A 16,771-nucleotide genomic window follows, 5' to 3' on the forward strand; every position below is an offset into this window, starting at 1 on the left:
AAAAAAAAAAAAAAGAAGTTAAATGAAATTAGAAAAGGAAAAAAGAAAAAAATAAGAAGAAAACGAGAAAAAAGAAAAGGAGAAAAGAAAAAAGGAGAAAAGAAAAAAAAAAGAAAAAAAGAAGAAAAGAAGCATAAAAATAAAAAAGAATTGGAGAATAAAGAAAAAATTTCCCAAAAAACTACTATGGATAGGAAATGTAATTAGTTTATGGGTAAAAAAATAAATGGATAGATAAAAATAGTTTTGTTTTTGTGGTTAACTGTGTCAAAACCCCAATTTAATTTAATATTTAAAAAAAAAATATTTTCCATTCACCAACCAAACAATATATTTAATAGAACATAAAATATTTTTGATGGTAAATGTTTCTGTCATAGCAAACGCCGAAGAAGAAAAAAATTCTTAAAAAAAAAAAGAAAATTTTTGAGCTCTACTTGTTTTAACACTCCAGGTGACGAGCCTAACACGTGCTCTAAAAAAGCGGCAGACAGGAAAAGTCCATTTAGCCGTTGCATAAACCTTAACGCCCAACAACCTAAAATAAATTTCCCCCGTCGTTTCCAATCTCCGTCTATTCTTTTCTACCTCTGCAATTCTTCGCCATCATCGCAATTATCGCCGAGTTTTGGCGACAAAAAATGTCGCAAACCCTAGTTTCCCCTTTGATGCGCGTTGTACAGACAACACACACCTCAATTGCGAACCCAATATGGCCGAATCATCATCAGCCACCATCTACTTTTCCGGTCATCTCCCACCGGCAACTTCCGGTTAAGCGTTTACTGTCATCGACCAGTAAATTGAGGAGCTTTTCAGCTCGTGCATTTGATCTCAAAGGTGGCCAAGGGTGAGTTAGTTTTTTAAATTACAGTAGCTTCAGAATTGAGGTTTTCAATTTGCTCGTTGACATAGTCAAATTTTTCCCATTGATATGAGCTTAGATTTTGCTCTTGCTTTGCAGAATGAGTGAATTCCATGAAATTGAACTCAAAGTCCGGGACTATGAATTGGATCAGTATGGTGTTGTAAACAATGCTATTTATGCAAGTTATTGCCAACATTGTAAGGTTTTCTGTTTCGATCTGCACTTAAGTGCATTACTCCTAGGATATTAAATCTGTGCTATCATTCATCAGACAAAGATTATACCTGTGCTTTTTCTTTAATGGACAAGGAAAATTTTGATATTAGTTGAAATTAATGGAAAATGATCTTTTATATCTGTTCTATGTTACTTTTTGTGACCGTATAGTTAGCTCATCTGTTAGCATTGATTATGGAATTTGTTTTCTCTCTCAATAACTTGAGATTATGTTATCTAAAATTTGAATAATGAATATGATTTGCTTTGCTCCGCCTATTAGTAAAATATTGTTGAATCCCAAAATCGAAGGGAATTTTGTGGTTAATAACTGTTTGAATATTATGCTTTACACATACTGTACTTAAGGATAACAGACTATATGCACTTTGTATGTGAACTTAAGAAAAATCGTCTCTATAAGCACTTGATTGCCGCAACTGTTATTTGCCAGAATTTTGCTCAGTTGTAAATTATATCTCATTTCGAAAAGGAGGTCAGTTTAATTAATCTTATGATATGTCTATTCAAAATGTTGTGACGTAATAGTCATGGATCTTTACTTGTGATGCTTAACCAAGGTTTATCACAAATTCAAGTCTTTCCAATGTAATAAGAACTATTATGCGTGCTGTGTCTGTACTGATTGAGAATCTTACTTAACCAATATAAATTTTATGGTTTTACCATAAATTTATATCACATGTTGCTAGTTCCTCCACTGTTGTTGGTTACTCTTTGCTTTGCTCCACTAACCCTTTTCCTTTTCGTGGGAAAAATGACGCGGGAAAACGGGAAGTGCAAACTCAAATTTTTGATCAAAGTATATTGTCAAGATCATTACTTCTAAGGATTTAGCATAACTCTTTATCTTTGTCAAAATCATTACTTTAAAGGAATTAAACTAGCTCAATAAGAAAAGTGATTTAAACTAACAGCTGAAGAGAGTTTCTTATGGTAAATTCCAATGTTGGGGCTAGTGTATGTAATAACCCATGACAAGAGTGGGTTGCGCTAGTGGTGAGCACCCTCCACTTCCAACCAAGAGGTTGTGAGTTCGAGTCACCCCAAGAGCAAGGTGGGGAGTTCTTGGAGGGAGGGATGCCGAGGGTCTATTGGAAATAGCCTCTCTACCCCAGGGTAGGGGTAAGGTCTGCGTACACACTACCCTCCCCAGATCCCACTGGTGGGATTATACTGGGTTATTGTTGTTGTATGTAATAACCCAAATTTTTTTATATACTTATTAATTATGGGATTGGATAATTGATTTTATTTATAATTATTGGGTGAAACACTAAGTTAGTGGACGAAAATTTATTATAATATATAAGATTGTGTATTAAATAAGTGGCAAGTGGACCAATTACATATTACAAATTGAGAATTAGAAGTAACTTTAGTTATTATTTAAAATGTTAACGAGTGGCCTTAACCCCATCTCCCTTGAGGTTTGAAGAATTAATTTTCTTCCCACATGTTTAGTCAGAGGATCGGCCAAATTTATATCTGACTTCACATAGTAGATGGAAATTATTCCATCTTTTAACAATTGTTGTATGCCATCATGTCTCAATTTCATGTATCTACTTTTTCAATTATAACATTTATTCTTTGCAATAGCTATCGCCGCTTGTCAATCACAATGCATATAGACACAGGAGGCAATACGTCCTTTATTAAAGGAATATTATCTAAGAAGTTTCTTAGCCACTCAGCCTCTGAACCAGCTAACTCCATAGCTACAAACTCTGATTCCATAGTCGATCTAGCAATGATCGTCTGTTTAGCTGATTTCCACAATATTGCGCCACCACCAAGGGTGAATACATACCACTAATGGATTTTGTCTCATCTGAATCAGAGATCCAATTTGCATCACTCTACCCTTCTAAAGTAGAAAGAAATCCACTGTATAGGATACTGTAATTCATGGTTCCTCTCAAGTATTTCATTAGACTAGCTATTGCAGACCAATGCACTAAGCTAGTGCTGCATATCTACATTGTGTGGTACAAAACCTCAGCTTCCTCAGTACTATCTACTGAGAAAACTGAGGAATTCTATCATTTTTATTACATCATTTCTACACCAAAACAAAATGAGAAAAGATACAAATTTAAGCTTGTAAGTGAGTTCTGATTTGCTCAGGAAAACTCTCTATTCCTGTGTATCCATAGCCCTACCAGATGCAAACTGGTACTATGTCACATATTCTTGTCTGTTGCAACTTCTTTTGCTGTCCTATAATAGAGTAGCTTCTTCACTATTCTTGGCATTCTCCAATGCATGTTAAAGATGCTTAGGAGTGCCACAGCTGTGAGGCCATTGAGCAGTGTAGAAACAGATAATTTGCGTCTTATGCCTCCTCGTAGCTGAGTTAATGTCTTCCAGGAAACATCATTCCCCTATTATGCAATTTGTGTTAAGTTAGGACTGCATCATGTGCAAGATCCAGCTGAACCATGCTGCAGTTTCTTGGGCATTGGTTTTCCTTGCTTTCCTTGCTTTCCTTCATGGCCAAAAGGATTGTGCTGTCCCTGTAGCCACTAGGACCTCATAACTGGACTTTACAGAGAAGTTCCCTGTGTCACGTGGGGTCATTTAGAGAATCTGGTTCATTTGACAGTTGTTGTAGCTCTCCCAACTCTTATAACTAGTCACTCTTTCCAGCTCCTCATCCACGATAGGGAAAGTAGTCATTAACTACAACTAATCAAGGAAGGAGGAGTAGCAGTTGTTATCAATTACAAAATTAGTCTTTTCCTCTTCCCTTTTTCTATGGATACTAAAGTCATTCTGTTTTAAATTTGTTGTTATTCTGTATATGGGGACCTACCTTCCGACCTCGGATATCACATAATGCTGGATATGAAATACTCCGTATCAAAGACTTCTCAATGACAATTTTTTTAAATAACTTTCCTTATGGTTATGACTTATTTTCAATAAATGAAACAGGTCGGCATGAGCTTCTAGAAAGGCTTGGCGTAAGTGCTGATGCAGTGGCACGCAATGGTGATGCAATAGCACTAACAGAGCTGTCACTTAAGTATCTAGCACCTCTAAGGGTATGACCCTCATCTACACATCATTAAAAACTAAAAAATATGCACCCAGAAATTTTAGACCTTGGGTAACATGTCCCAAATTTAAATTTTGTGGCATAAACACTGTTTATAAATCTGAAAAGTAGAACTATGGATACATCTGCAAATGAGGGAAGCTTGAAAGGTTCAAATTCAAGTGTGACAAGTTTGATTAGCATAGTTATGTAAGGTTAATGTCAAATGGATGATGATTTCGGCTAAATGAAGCTTTTGCAGCTGATTATAATGTAATACCGGCTTCATCCCAAATTACTTGGGACAATGTCTTTGTTTGTCTCTAATTACTCGACTCCTCTTTGATGGAAAACTTTTACTTTACCTTGAATTGAAGTCATTATAAACTAATATTACTTTAGATTCTGTTGATCTTTATTTGACATACTTACAATTGATTATTCTACAATTTTACATTAAACTATTATCTTACATAATTATCATCTGGCTCTAAGTTAACAGTCTATTCAAATATTTTCACTTGTGTTCTATACTATTATTTCTCATGTTGCATTAATTTCCCAAGAGCCTTAGGCTTCAAACTTGCCTGTGGCAATCTTGGATTATAAATATATTTAAATGCACCGCTGGGCTGTGTTAAAATACGAGTCTGCCGAAAAGACTTCTGCAAGCCAACAACTGCCTCTAGTATTTCTTTTGAAGCACACCATCAAACATTTGCAGCTGCTTACTTGGTGATGCTACTGCCAATCTATTCATCCCTTGCTTATCTTGACCTGCTAAAATAATCTTCTCTTCGAATTCAAAAGTTTTTGACTTCTACTCCAAATGTTATCGGAAGAATGGGAGGAAGAAGAGATAACCGAAGCGGAGTACTTTTGACATTTGGGTAGACGCATAGTGGTACTGCATCTAAGTATCTACCTAGTCATGGACTGGCATTCTATCTGATTGGGAACTTTGTCCAGTTAATTGAAACAGCTTCTCTACCTCCTCCAAGGTAGGGTAAGATTTGTGTACACACTACCTTCTCAGATCCCGATTACACTGGGTATGTTGTTGATGTTGTCCTGTTAATGGTTCCTGTATCTGTTAGTGTTGGAAACTGAATATGAATCTTTAGATAAAGAATATTACCGTACTACTTCAAATGTGACTTCAACTGGGAAAATAGAACTGCTTAGTCTCTGTATGACTTCAAATGTGAACAAGACTGCTTAAAATTTGTGTTATGTTATCCCGTCTTTTATCATTTGTTTCATTGCTGGTTCAGAGTGGAGACAGATTCGTTGTGAAGGTGAGAATATCAGACTCTTCAGCTGTTCGTTTGTTCTTCGAACACTTCATCTTCAAGCTTCCGGATCAAGAGGTCAGTTGGCTCTATTATCATACAACTACCTACTGATGAATAATTGAAGGTAAAAAAAGCAAAGCAATTGTACACTTCTCATTCTTAATGTATCTTGTTAATTTTCCCAGCCTATATTGGAGGCAACAGGAACAGCAGTGTGGCTTAATAAAAATTACCGTCCTGTCCGAATTCCTTCAGAGTTCAGATCAAAATTTGTTCAGTTCCTTCGCCAGGAGGCATCTAAATAATGTGCTTATCTACAAAATCCAGAGAGTTTTTTCACTCAGATTTTTCAAGGTGCAAATTTGCTCTAATTTATATACTGGCCTTAAATATTTTGCAATGTGTATATTCCTTTTCTCTTCTATTTTAATTAATCTGAAGTTCTCATTGTCTATAGAGGACTCTTGTAATGTTGTCAACCGACCAATTATTATTTTTTAGTTGTGAATTAAACTGCTTTAGGATGAGATGTTTGCTCAAATGGTCAATATTTTTTGTAATATAAGGATGGAATGTTTACTCAAGATCACCAACATTCTGGTGTAACATTCTTGTTTTTCAACTCCCTTTGTTCTAATTTTTAGTTTCCCATTTTGACTTTGATGATCAAATTGACCCATAACAAGTCAAAGCTAAGAAAATAACAATTAAGGACATACTATGAGCTTTCGTTGAAAAAGAACAAATAGACTAAGAATAATTATTTGGTCAAAGAATATGATTCTTGACTTTTAAAATGAAATTTGGAACAGTTAAATTGGAACAGACGACAGAGAAACCTGTGGAACAAATATCAATACTTCTGGAAAACCCTGTGGAACGCGATATACATATTTAGATTCCAGAAGGGCGACAACATACTTGGAAGGAAGTGGTTGACTATTTGTTACCCAATATTAAAACTCATATAACATAACAAAATAAAATATTCTATCGAAATTATATTCTAGACAAATAACATACTAGTAATATTCACGTGTAGTCATACTCACTACTGTCAGAAGTCAAATTATAGTGTCTTTCACATGTTACATGTTACATGTTACTTCCCCTTTTATACATGATATAATCCCGTAGCCTTGGAACAACGGTAAAATTATTTCCGTGTGATATATAGGTTTTCGAGGCGTAGAATCTACTTGCATCATGGTAGACATTAGAATCATTAGCGGCGGCGAAGCAAGGATTTTTACTAAGGAGTGTAAAAATTTAAGAAATTAAATACACTGAAGAATTAGTGGGAGTCAACGTATAGTAAATATACATAAAATAAAAAAAAATTACCTAACAATACAGTGTAAATTTCTAGCGAAGGGGTGTCATTGACACCCTTGATTGAATGTGGCTCCGCCACTGGTCATTAGGGTGCGGCCCTTCCCCGAAACCTGCCTAAATACGAAATGATTTGTGTACGGGTTACCTTATTTTTATACAATCTCCTTCTGCTTTCTCCCTTTTCTCCAAAATATTTTCTCTGTTTGAGGATTGGAGTCTTTTTATTTCTACCAGAACACATAACTTTTCTACAGCAATATTAAACGATTAACTTAGAGACAAAGTTACCAACTATAATTCATTAAAATTTTCTGATATGTGAAGAAATTTTACACTGCATATAATAAAAGTTAGTAATTCCTTCTTTATTGAGTTTCTGCCTTGCACGTGCATATGTCTGGGAAGAGGGTGAAAAAATTGGACATTTCACATGCATGTAAGGAAAGAGCTCTATGTTTTCCTTTTTTCTAATATTTTTCCATTGACAAATTATCAAAATATATGTTTTTCCTCCTTTTTTTCGATTTGAGTTATTCTTCAAAGGGATTTTTACCTTTCTATATTACATATGAAACTTTATTACCCTCCTTAATCAAGTTTTAACTTAATTATATAGCCATATACAATTTACCAATTATATACAAATTAGTTTTAAATGAGTATCCCTTTTATATTAGGAATTGAATAAGGAATAAGTTATTTCTCATTTCTGTTCTCTCTCCTGCTCTCTCTCTCTCTCTCTCTCTCTCTCTCTCTCTCTCTCTCTCTCATTCTCTGTTCTTTTCCCAATTTCTCTTCCTTTGATGTTCTTTACTTTTTATCCTTTCATGTTGTATATATTTTTAATGGAATTCATCAACGGATTTCAATCGTTTTACTATAGAGTTTTAACTTAGCAATTTCCTTTCATGTTGCACAATTATTGTTCAAATAAAATTGTCAATCAATAAATTTTGAAGGTGTTNATAAGGTGATGAAATACAAAAATCTATACAATATTCCAAAAATCTAAACAAAAAAGGAACTTTTTCAATGGGTATAGTTGAAATTCATTGAAAATATATAGATAAGTCAATATATAAAATCTGAGTAAGATTGGAGGTAATTTGGACTGGTTTTGCATCAAAATTCGTAATTAAATCGAGTTCAAAAAAGTCTTCTGCGACACATGTATCAAACATGTATCACGCATGTATCTCACACACAAGTATACATAAATATACATGTGATACACAATTGATACAAATATGATACATATGTGATACACAAATGATACACAGTGTGATACACATATCATTTTTTTTCATGTTCAGCTATTACTTCGAATATTCAATTCAAACCACCTCAAAACTTCACCAAATCATCCCAAAACTGAGATTCAAGCTCCTTAAGTTGTGCCCAATCTATTCTAATAACACCCACTCAAAACAAAGTAAAAATTTGATATTTTTTTGCTACAAATAGCTAATTGGCTAATTTGGCTAATATTAGTAATATTTTATCAATTGGCCAATTTTTATAATGAGCTACTTATAAATGGACATAGCTGGTAATTTCCCTTAAAAAAATTAGACATCAGTTGGTTGGACTTGTCAATCATTAAAAACTGATCGGCCCAGTTATAGAGTATTAGGCCGGTATTGTCTACCGAGCCCATTAATTGGCTGACTCAAGTTTTATGGTAAAAGTTAGCACGGGCTAGCCAGTTTTCGGACTGATCATTCAAAAATAACCAACGTTTGCAAAATTATTGAAAAATAGCCATTATTTTGCTGCAACACGGAAAGTTCCAGCATAATATACTGGAGATCGATGCACCTGTGCATGAACTTCCAGCATATTATGTTGGAACTCCAACACGCGGAAAGTTCCAGTATAATATACTGGAGATTGGAGCACCGGTACTCCAATCTCCAGTATATTATGCCGGACCGATATATTATACTGCAAATCCAGTATATTATACTAGAGTTCCACTATATTATACTGGAGTATATTTTCGGATTTTGAACAGTGTTTTCGTTCAGATTTATCTTTACATGAAAAGTGGCTAAATTTCGATTACTTTTGAAATTGTGGCTATTTTTGAATGACAACTTGTAAATCTTCCCAGTTTTATGGGCTCCTTTCTCATAGCGCCCCTTAGGGCACTAGTACCTGGAACCTCCAAGTTGTTTACACAATGGATTAACTTTATTATCCTTCCTAATCAAGTTTTAACTTAATTACACGGTCATATACAATTTACTAACTATATACATATTAGTTTTAAATGATTATCTATTTATATTAGGAATTGAATAAGGAATCAGCTATTTCTCATCCCTGTTCTCTTTCTCTTGCTCTCTCTCTCTCTCTCTCTCTCTCTCTCTCTCTCATTCTCTGTTCTTTTCCCAATTTCTCTTCCTTTGATGTTCTTTACTTTTTATCCTTTCATGTTGTATATATTTTTAATGGAATTCATCAACGGATTTCAATCGTTTTACTATAGAGTTTTAACTTAGCAATTTCCTTTCATGTTGCACAATTATTGTTCAAATAAAATTGTCAATCAATAAATTTTGAAGGTGTTTGACTCTCCACCATTGACAACCATTAAAAAGCTTTGAAGCTTTGAATTCGAATTTGGGTTTTCAAAAACCATTACTTATTTGTTTGGAATGGGTGTTGTTGCAAATAACTGGGAGCTGTTTAGAGTTTATATCTCAATTTTGAGGGTGTTTGGTGAAGACTAGACTTGATTTTGGCTGAATTTCAGATTGAAACTCGAAGAAGAAGAAATTGTACTTACGAAATTGTACTAAAGGTGTATTATAATTGTATGTAAATTGTTTTTAAGTTGTATTCTGTTGTAGTTATATATATTTTTCATTTGAATGTTATATGAAAGTTGAAAAATAGTTATATAATGTATGAATCGTTGTATAAAATTTGTATTTAAGTTATAAATACTATTTTTTACATATGTATCAAAATTATATTAAAAGAGGAAATTTTGATTGAAATTTCAGAGAGAAAGAAGAATACACTACATATAAAATATATATAAATCTTTTATAGGATACATACAGAAGATATATTATATCAAATTCGAATGAAAATTGTATTTAAATTGTAGGAAGAAGGTCCAAAATTGCCCCTCTACTATACTATATTGTTTACTTCTGCCGCCCGTTATACTATTCGTCCAAACAGTGTTCTTCCTAAAAAGCCAGAGCGGATACCTTTCTTATATACTATACGCAATTTTCTATTTTCGGATTAACTTAACTAGCTCCTACCGTTAATCAACTTTTAAAAATTGCCCCTAACCCTACCAGATCTACACCGTGGCAGCTGACCCCTCAATTTTTTCCATGTCAGTTGTCAAGTCACTCGGCTTTATATATATACTAGTGTTAGGGTACGCACAGTTGCGCGTGTATCTCGTTCTCAATTAGTGATATATTAAAAACTATGTTTTGTGTATAAAATAAAAGGTTTAAACATTAAATTAATAAATATAATATCTATTGTTCAAGTTGAGGGAGAATTTGATGTTTAAAGCAAATTTGGAGGTGTAAACAACTTTCACTGCTTCTTGAAAAGTTATCTTTTCTCTTTTATTTAGTTTAGAATTTTAGCAATTGAAGAACCTTCGATACCTTCTTGAAACAGTTGTTTTCCCATTTTTTATGATAGGAATTTTAGGATTTTATTTTTTACTTTTTGTGCAAGTGTTAAAGTCAGTTTGTGCATATCTCGATTAATTTTATGGGATGCTTGTTATTTACGTAACATGTACCATGTAAATTTGTCTATCAAGGCTTGGACATATGAGAAGAAATAATATATGTGTTAGATGTTTTAGCATGTAGATCACTTTTTATTCTTCGTATGTATATTTATAATAGACAATTATAAATGCACTTCGTATATTTATTTTTATTTAAAGTATAAATTGCTAAACATTTGGAGGACAATTTGAGAAAATTGAATGACCGGGGGAATTATATTCTCAAGTTGGTGTACACGCATAAAACATAAGAATCCTAAGGCGTACAGTTTGGTTCCAAAAAGGAAGAGGACTTAGGTGTGTAATTTATTTATTTTTTCAGTTCGATAAGCTGCAACAAAGTTTTCAAAATATTCTCTAAGCAAAGATACATACGGTTTCCTTCTTACACATTTTGAATGAATTATAGTTGAATTCAAATTCCTAATTATTATTCTAGGAAAAAGAATGAAAAGAACTCCTAAATATTAGGAAAATAATTAAATATTTAGTCTTAAATATTAGGGAAACAGTTAAATTACACTTTTATCTAATGTGAAGCATATTTTAAAGGGCTAAAAAGACGAATGACATTTCACTAAGGAGTTTCGTGCTTTAATATAGTATAGATATTTGACAATTCTTAACATGCATATTCGAAAAGTATTTAAATGCAAATGTCAACATTGTGTCCTAACTTTAAGACCCTTGATAAATAAAAGCCAAAAGGCATATTATCCAGCCAATTTTATCTCTGTTCTTCTAGTCATCGGGCTATCCAGTAAACTAGGTATCCTACTTTAAAGGGTATTATCGTACTTTAACTTTGAAGGTAAAAGTTTCCTACATTTCTATTTCTAATAATAATAATAAAGTAATACTAAAGACTCTTAAGTGGAAAACTGTTAAAACTCCTACTATAAATGTTTAAATTCCAGGAAGGACTAAGACGACTTTTCTCAAGAAGGTACTGGGTATAATACAATCCGATTTAAACTCGCATAACATGTAAGAATTTGAAGAAGAAGATTGTGAAATTTCAGTGTATATCATCATCAATCTGTACATGTATATATACAATTGCTAAGGAATTAAAGAATAACAGAAAAGGGAATATCTATACACTTGTCACAATCTAATTTGCCTAACTATAACTACATTATTCCATCTGCAACAACTTATATTCCCTCACATGCTACTCACGTGAGGGAAGGTTCTAGATTTAAACAAATCTGAAGGGCTATTATTTGATCCATCACAGAAAAGGCTTGCATGATCCAAGGGCTCTCCTTGCTCCACGTGTCCAGTTCAATAATCCACAGATATAATCTAAGATACTTAGATTATATCGAAACTCTTCTTGTCTGAACACCCCTTCTTCTTCTTCTCACCCCTTCTTCTTCTTCGTGACCTTCATGGTGTGTAGACGAAAATTGATGAATCTCAGAATTAGGAGAGGGGTTCTTCTTCTCAACATCCCCCCTCAAGTTAGAGGGGAATGTAGTTACCCCTAACTTGCTTAAAATTCCTCGATGAGAAACCCCAGAAAGAGGCTTTGTGAATATATCTGCGAGTTGAGCCTTGGAGGGAACAAAAGAAAGAGTGATTAAGCCCGAAAGGAATTGCTGTCGCACAAAGTGACAGTCAATCTCCACATGTTTTGTTCGTTTGTGGAAAACTGGGTTCCGGGCGATGTGGATTGCTGCTTTGCTTTCAGAATGAAGAGGAATCGGTAGAGTGACTGGTGCAGAGAGACCGTCAAGAAGTCGAACCAACCAGGTAAGCTCAGCAGTCACCCTTCTCATAGATCTGTATTCTGCCTCAGCGGAAGATAGAGAAATGGAGGCCTGCTTCTTTGATTTCCATGAGATAGGTGCACCTCCTAAGGTGATAAAGAAACCACTAACAGACCTTCGTGAATTTTTGCAGGAAGCCCAGTCAGCATCACAAAAAGCAAGTAAAGAGAAAGATGGCTCAGCGGAGAGTAAGATCCCTTGTCCTGGATCAGAACTCAGATACTTGAGCACTCGCAGAGCAGCAGAAAAATGGGAAAGACATGGTTTCTTGCATGTATTGACTAAGGGTAAGAACAGCAAAACAAAGATCTGGGCGTGTATTGGTTAAAAAATTTAACTTTCCAACCAAATGACGATATACAGTTGGGTTTTGCAGGTATTGATCATCATCTTGGAGCTTGAAAGAGGGATCCAAAGGTGAGCTGACTCGAGGCAAATGTGAGACATCGAATTCCTGCAGCATGTCCAAGGTAAACTTTCTTTGACTCACCATAAAACCTGCTTTTTCTCTCAAAACTTCCATGCCTAGGAAATAGTGAATGTTTCCCAAATGTTTGACCTTGAATTCAGTATTCAGAAAAGATTTGATCCCTTGAATCTCATCTAAATCATCCCCTGTAATCAGTATGTCATCAACATAGACTGCTAGGATAGAAATAAGGCTCCCTGTACGCTTAAAGAACAAAGAATAGTCATTCAATGAAGATGAATATCCCTTAAAACTTAGAGCTCCAGCAAGTCTAGCATACCATTGCCTAGATGCTTGCTTTAGACCATATAGTGATTTTCTCAAAAGGCAGACATGTTTGGGGCTAGGAGGATCCAAACCTGCTGGGAACTTCATGTAGACCTCTTCTTGGAGGTCTCCATGCAAAAATGCATTATTTACATCCAATTGAGAAACAATCCAATCTTTCTTAGCTGCAACAGTGAGAAGGCACCTTATGGTTGTCATCTTGACCACTGGTGAGAAGGTCTCACCATAATCTATGCCTTCTCTTTGAACATCCCCCCTTACTACCAATCTTGCCTTTAATCTTTCAACTTTCCCATCTGATAAGTGCTTCACCTTGTATACCCATTTACAAGGTAAAGCCCTTTTTCCTTTAGGTAACTCAACCACATCCCAAGTGTGGTTGTCTTCTAGTGCTCTAATTTCTGCATTCATGGCTTCTACCCATCCTGGATGCTGACAGGCTTGGGTAAAAGTGCTAGGTTCTTTTAGGGTAGAGATGGATTGCATGACATGTTGGTTATTGGGAGAGAGAGATGAAAAACTGCATTCTCTTGGCTGACTGGGGTGAGTAAAACAGGCTGTAGCTACATCTGTGAACATGATGCTACTACATACAAAATCTTTTAAGTAGAGAGGTTGGGTAGAGACCCTTCCTGATCTCCTCAAAGGAACAGGGTCTTGAGGTATAGGTGTAGGTATACTAGTATGTGATGACTCTACTCCAGTAGATGCTGGAGTTGGGCTAGGTGAGGCTGAGTGATGAATAGGTGAATAAGAAGAAGGGGTTGATGGTTGTGGTGAAAAATCATCTGGTGTTTCATGGTCTGAGTAATCAGGCTGTGCTTGATCTGGTGATGTGAGAGAAAAGGTAGGTTCTGTGTTGCAGGTTGAAGTTGGGAAAATAGGATGGTGTGCTAAATTGATTTCTGTGAAGGGGAAATGGGATTCATGAAACCTTACATCTCTTGACACAAAAACCTTCCTTGTGGACAATTCCAGTAGTTTATATCCCTTTTGTTGGAGAGGATAACCAAGCAGAACACAAGTTGTTGCCCTCTCATCAAACTTCCCTCTTCCTTGTGCCAATGTAGAAGCATAACATAGGCATCCAAAATTTCTGAAGTAATCATACTTGGGTTTATGTTGAAACAGGACTTCATATGGTGTCCTTCCTTGAAGAACTCTGGAGGGTAACCTATTCAGGATATGTGTAGCAGTCAGAATAGATTCTCCCCAATAGCACATAGGCAGTCTAGACTGAAACATTAGGCCTCTAGCAATTTCTAAAAGATGTCTGTGCTTCCTTTCAACAATTCCATTCTGTTGGGGTGTTGCCACACAAGATAGCTGATGCAAAATTCCTTCTGAAGCCAAAAAAGCTGCTTCCTGTGTCCCTTTCCCCAATTCTAGTGCATTGTCAGACCTTATCATCCTTACCTTCATATTGAACTGTCTTTCAACCATAGACAAGAAAGACTTGAGCATAGGAAAAGCATTGCTTTTAGAAGATAGCAAAAATGTCCAGGTTCCTCTACTATAATCATCCACTATAGTAAGAAAGTATCTAAAACCATTATAGGTATTGGACTTGTAAGGTCCCCATGTGTCTATATGTATGAGATCAAAAATGTGGTTGGACTTAATGGTGCTGATTGGGAAAGGATTCCTTGTTTGCCTAGCCTTAGGACAAACATCACAGATAAAATTAGAGTTAGAGTCACAATGAAAGAAATCTAAATGTTTCATTGCTGAAAAAGGGAGATGTCCCAACCTTACATGCCAAAGCTTAACATCAGAAATAGCATTAACAAAAACAGGACTAGAGAAAGACTTAGACTCTGAAATGGAATTGCTTCCTTTTTGAAATGAAAATACATTACTACTGAACAGTCCCTTGGACTTAAGACTACTGGGATCCAAAATGTAAAGTCCCTCTCTAACTTCACCAAAAACTTGTGGACTCTTCATTGAAAGGCCCTGCAACATACACCCAACAGATGTGAGTAAAACATCATATTTGAACTGAATGCAGAACCTATGAACTGACAGTAAGTTGTATTTGAAATCTGGAACATGAAGGACATTGTTTAGAACATGACCTGGGAGAATGGACACACTTCCTATATGAGTAACAATTACCTTGAAAGAATTAGGTAAATTAATGTTTAAAGGTACAGGAAGTTGAGTGAGAAACAAAAAGGAATTAGGATCAAAACACATATGTTCTGAGGCACCTGAATCTATGATCCAAGTATCTGAATTTAGAGTTGTAAATACTGAACCTGAGTATTTTAGAATAGTACCAGCAACTGCATTGGCATTAATTCCTGAATTTCCTGCTTGTGTGATCTTTGCCTGTTTGTACATATTCATCATCTCTGCAACTTGCTCCTTGGTGAGTTGGTTCCCAAAGTTATTGTTGTTTTCACCAACCTGTCCCCCCTGAGTTTCATGATCCTCATGTGCCAATACTGCATTCCCTTTGATCTGATTTTGATAGTTCTTTTGATTGGTAAATTCAAAATCATCTGGAAATCCAATAATCCTATAGCAGTCTTCTTGTGTGTGCCCTATTTTTCCACAGTAGGTACAGGATACATTTGGATTGTACCTCTTTTTTCCCTTAAACTTCTGCTGTGGTTTACTGAATTTCTGCCCTGGATTATTGTATTTCTGTCCCAGTGCAGTCCCTCTTTGTGCTTGGTTTCTATTTTTCTGAAAATTTCTCCCCTGTCCTGCTACCATGAAAGCTGCAAAATCTGCTAACAGTTGGGCATTAGGTTGTTTGGCATCTCCTGCTGCCATGAATGAAAGTGATTCTGAGTTGAAACTTGTATTTGCATACACTTCTCTTTGATTCTCATCCTGTAAGAGGAGTGAATAAGCAACATCTATGCTAGGCAAGGGATTCATCATGAGAATGTTTCCTCTTGCTTGTGCATAGATGTCATTTAGTCCCATTAGAAATTGGATCAACCTCTGATCCTCCAGTGACTTAGCTAATTTTCCTTTTCCTTCACAAACACACACACAAGAACAACATATGATAACATTTAAAGCATCCAATTCATCCCACAAACGTTTGAGCTTAGTGAAATATCCTGCAATATCACTATTTCCTTGCACTAATCCTGATAGTTCCTTTTGCAGATGATAGAGCTTAGCTCCATTTGATCTCCCAAATCTCTGCTCTAGACTGTCCCAAAGCTCCTTTGCAGTCTTGGAGTAAATTACACTATCAGCAATATCCTTTGAAAGAGCATTGAGAATCCAGGAGATGACCATATCATTCACACAATTCCATTGTTCAAGTTCAGGAGATGTGAGATCTGGAGACTTGCAGACTCCATTGATGAAGCCAAGCTTCTTCTTGGCTGATAGTGACAGGAGAATGGATCTTCTCCATCCTGGGTATCCTCTTCCATCAAATACTGTATTGACTAGAGTCATACCCGGTGAATCAGAGTTATTGAGATGATAGGGGTGATTAGCATCATAGGTCACAGCTTTTGTAGTGTTGTTGGTCTCTGCAACAGCAGTAGTTGTGTCACCCATTTTGTTCTAGTGAAGGAGCTGATGTAATAGATAGGTTGATTGAATGTATTACTGGATCAAGCTATTGCTCTGATACCATGTAAGAATTTGAAGAAGAAGATTGTGAAATTTTCAGTGTATATCATCATCAGTCTGTACATGTATATATACAA

At 35.4% G+C, this 16,771-nt stretch overlaps 1 protein-coding gene across 1 annotated transcript; it reads left to right on the forward strand.

Annotated features, from left to right (window-relative positions):
- Window positions 1-475: 475 nt before the first annotated feature.
- On the forward strand, window positions 476-6,049 carry LOC109216791 (acyl-acyl carrier protein thioesterase ATL3, chloroplastic-like). The gene is made up of 5 exons (XM_019380987.1): window positions 476-850; window positions 965-1,065; window positions 4,046-4,155; window positions 5,423-5,518; window positions 5,629-6,049. Exons 1-5 carry the CDS (start codon window positions 642-644, stop codon window positions 5,746-5,748), a joined length of 636 nt encoding a protein of 211 aa, XP_019236532.1. The 5' UTR covers window positions 476-641; the 3' UTR covers window positions 5,749-6,049.
- Window positions 6,050-16,771: the final 10,722 nt, after the last annotated feature.

Source organism: Nicotiana attenuata, unplaced genomic scaffold (genome assembly GCF_001879085.1).
Source record: "Nicotiana attenuata strain UT unplaced genomic scaffold, NIATTr2, whole genome shotgun sequence".
Taxonomy (NCBI): Eukaryota; Viridiplantae; Streptophyta; class Magnoliopsida; order Solanales; family Solanaceae; genus Nicotiana; species Nicotiana attenuata.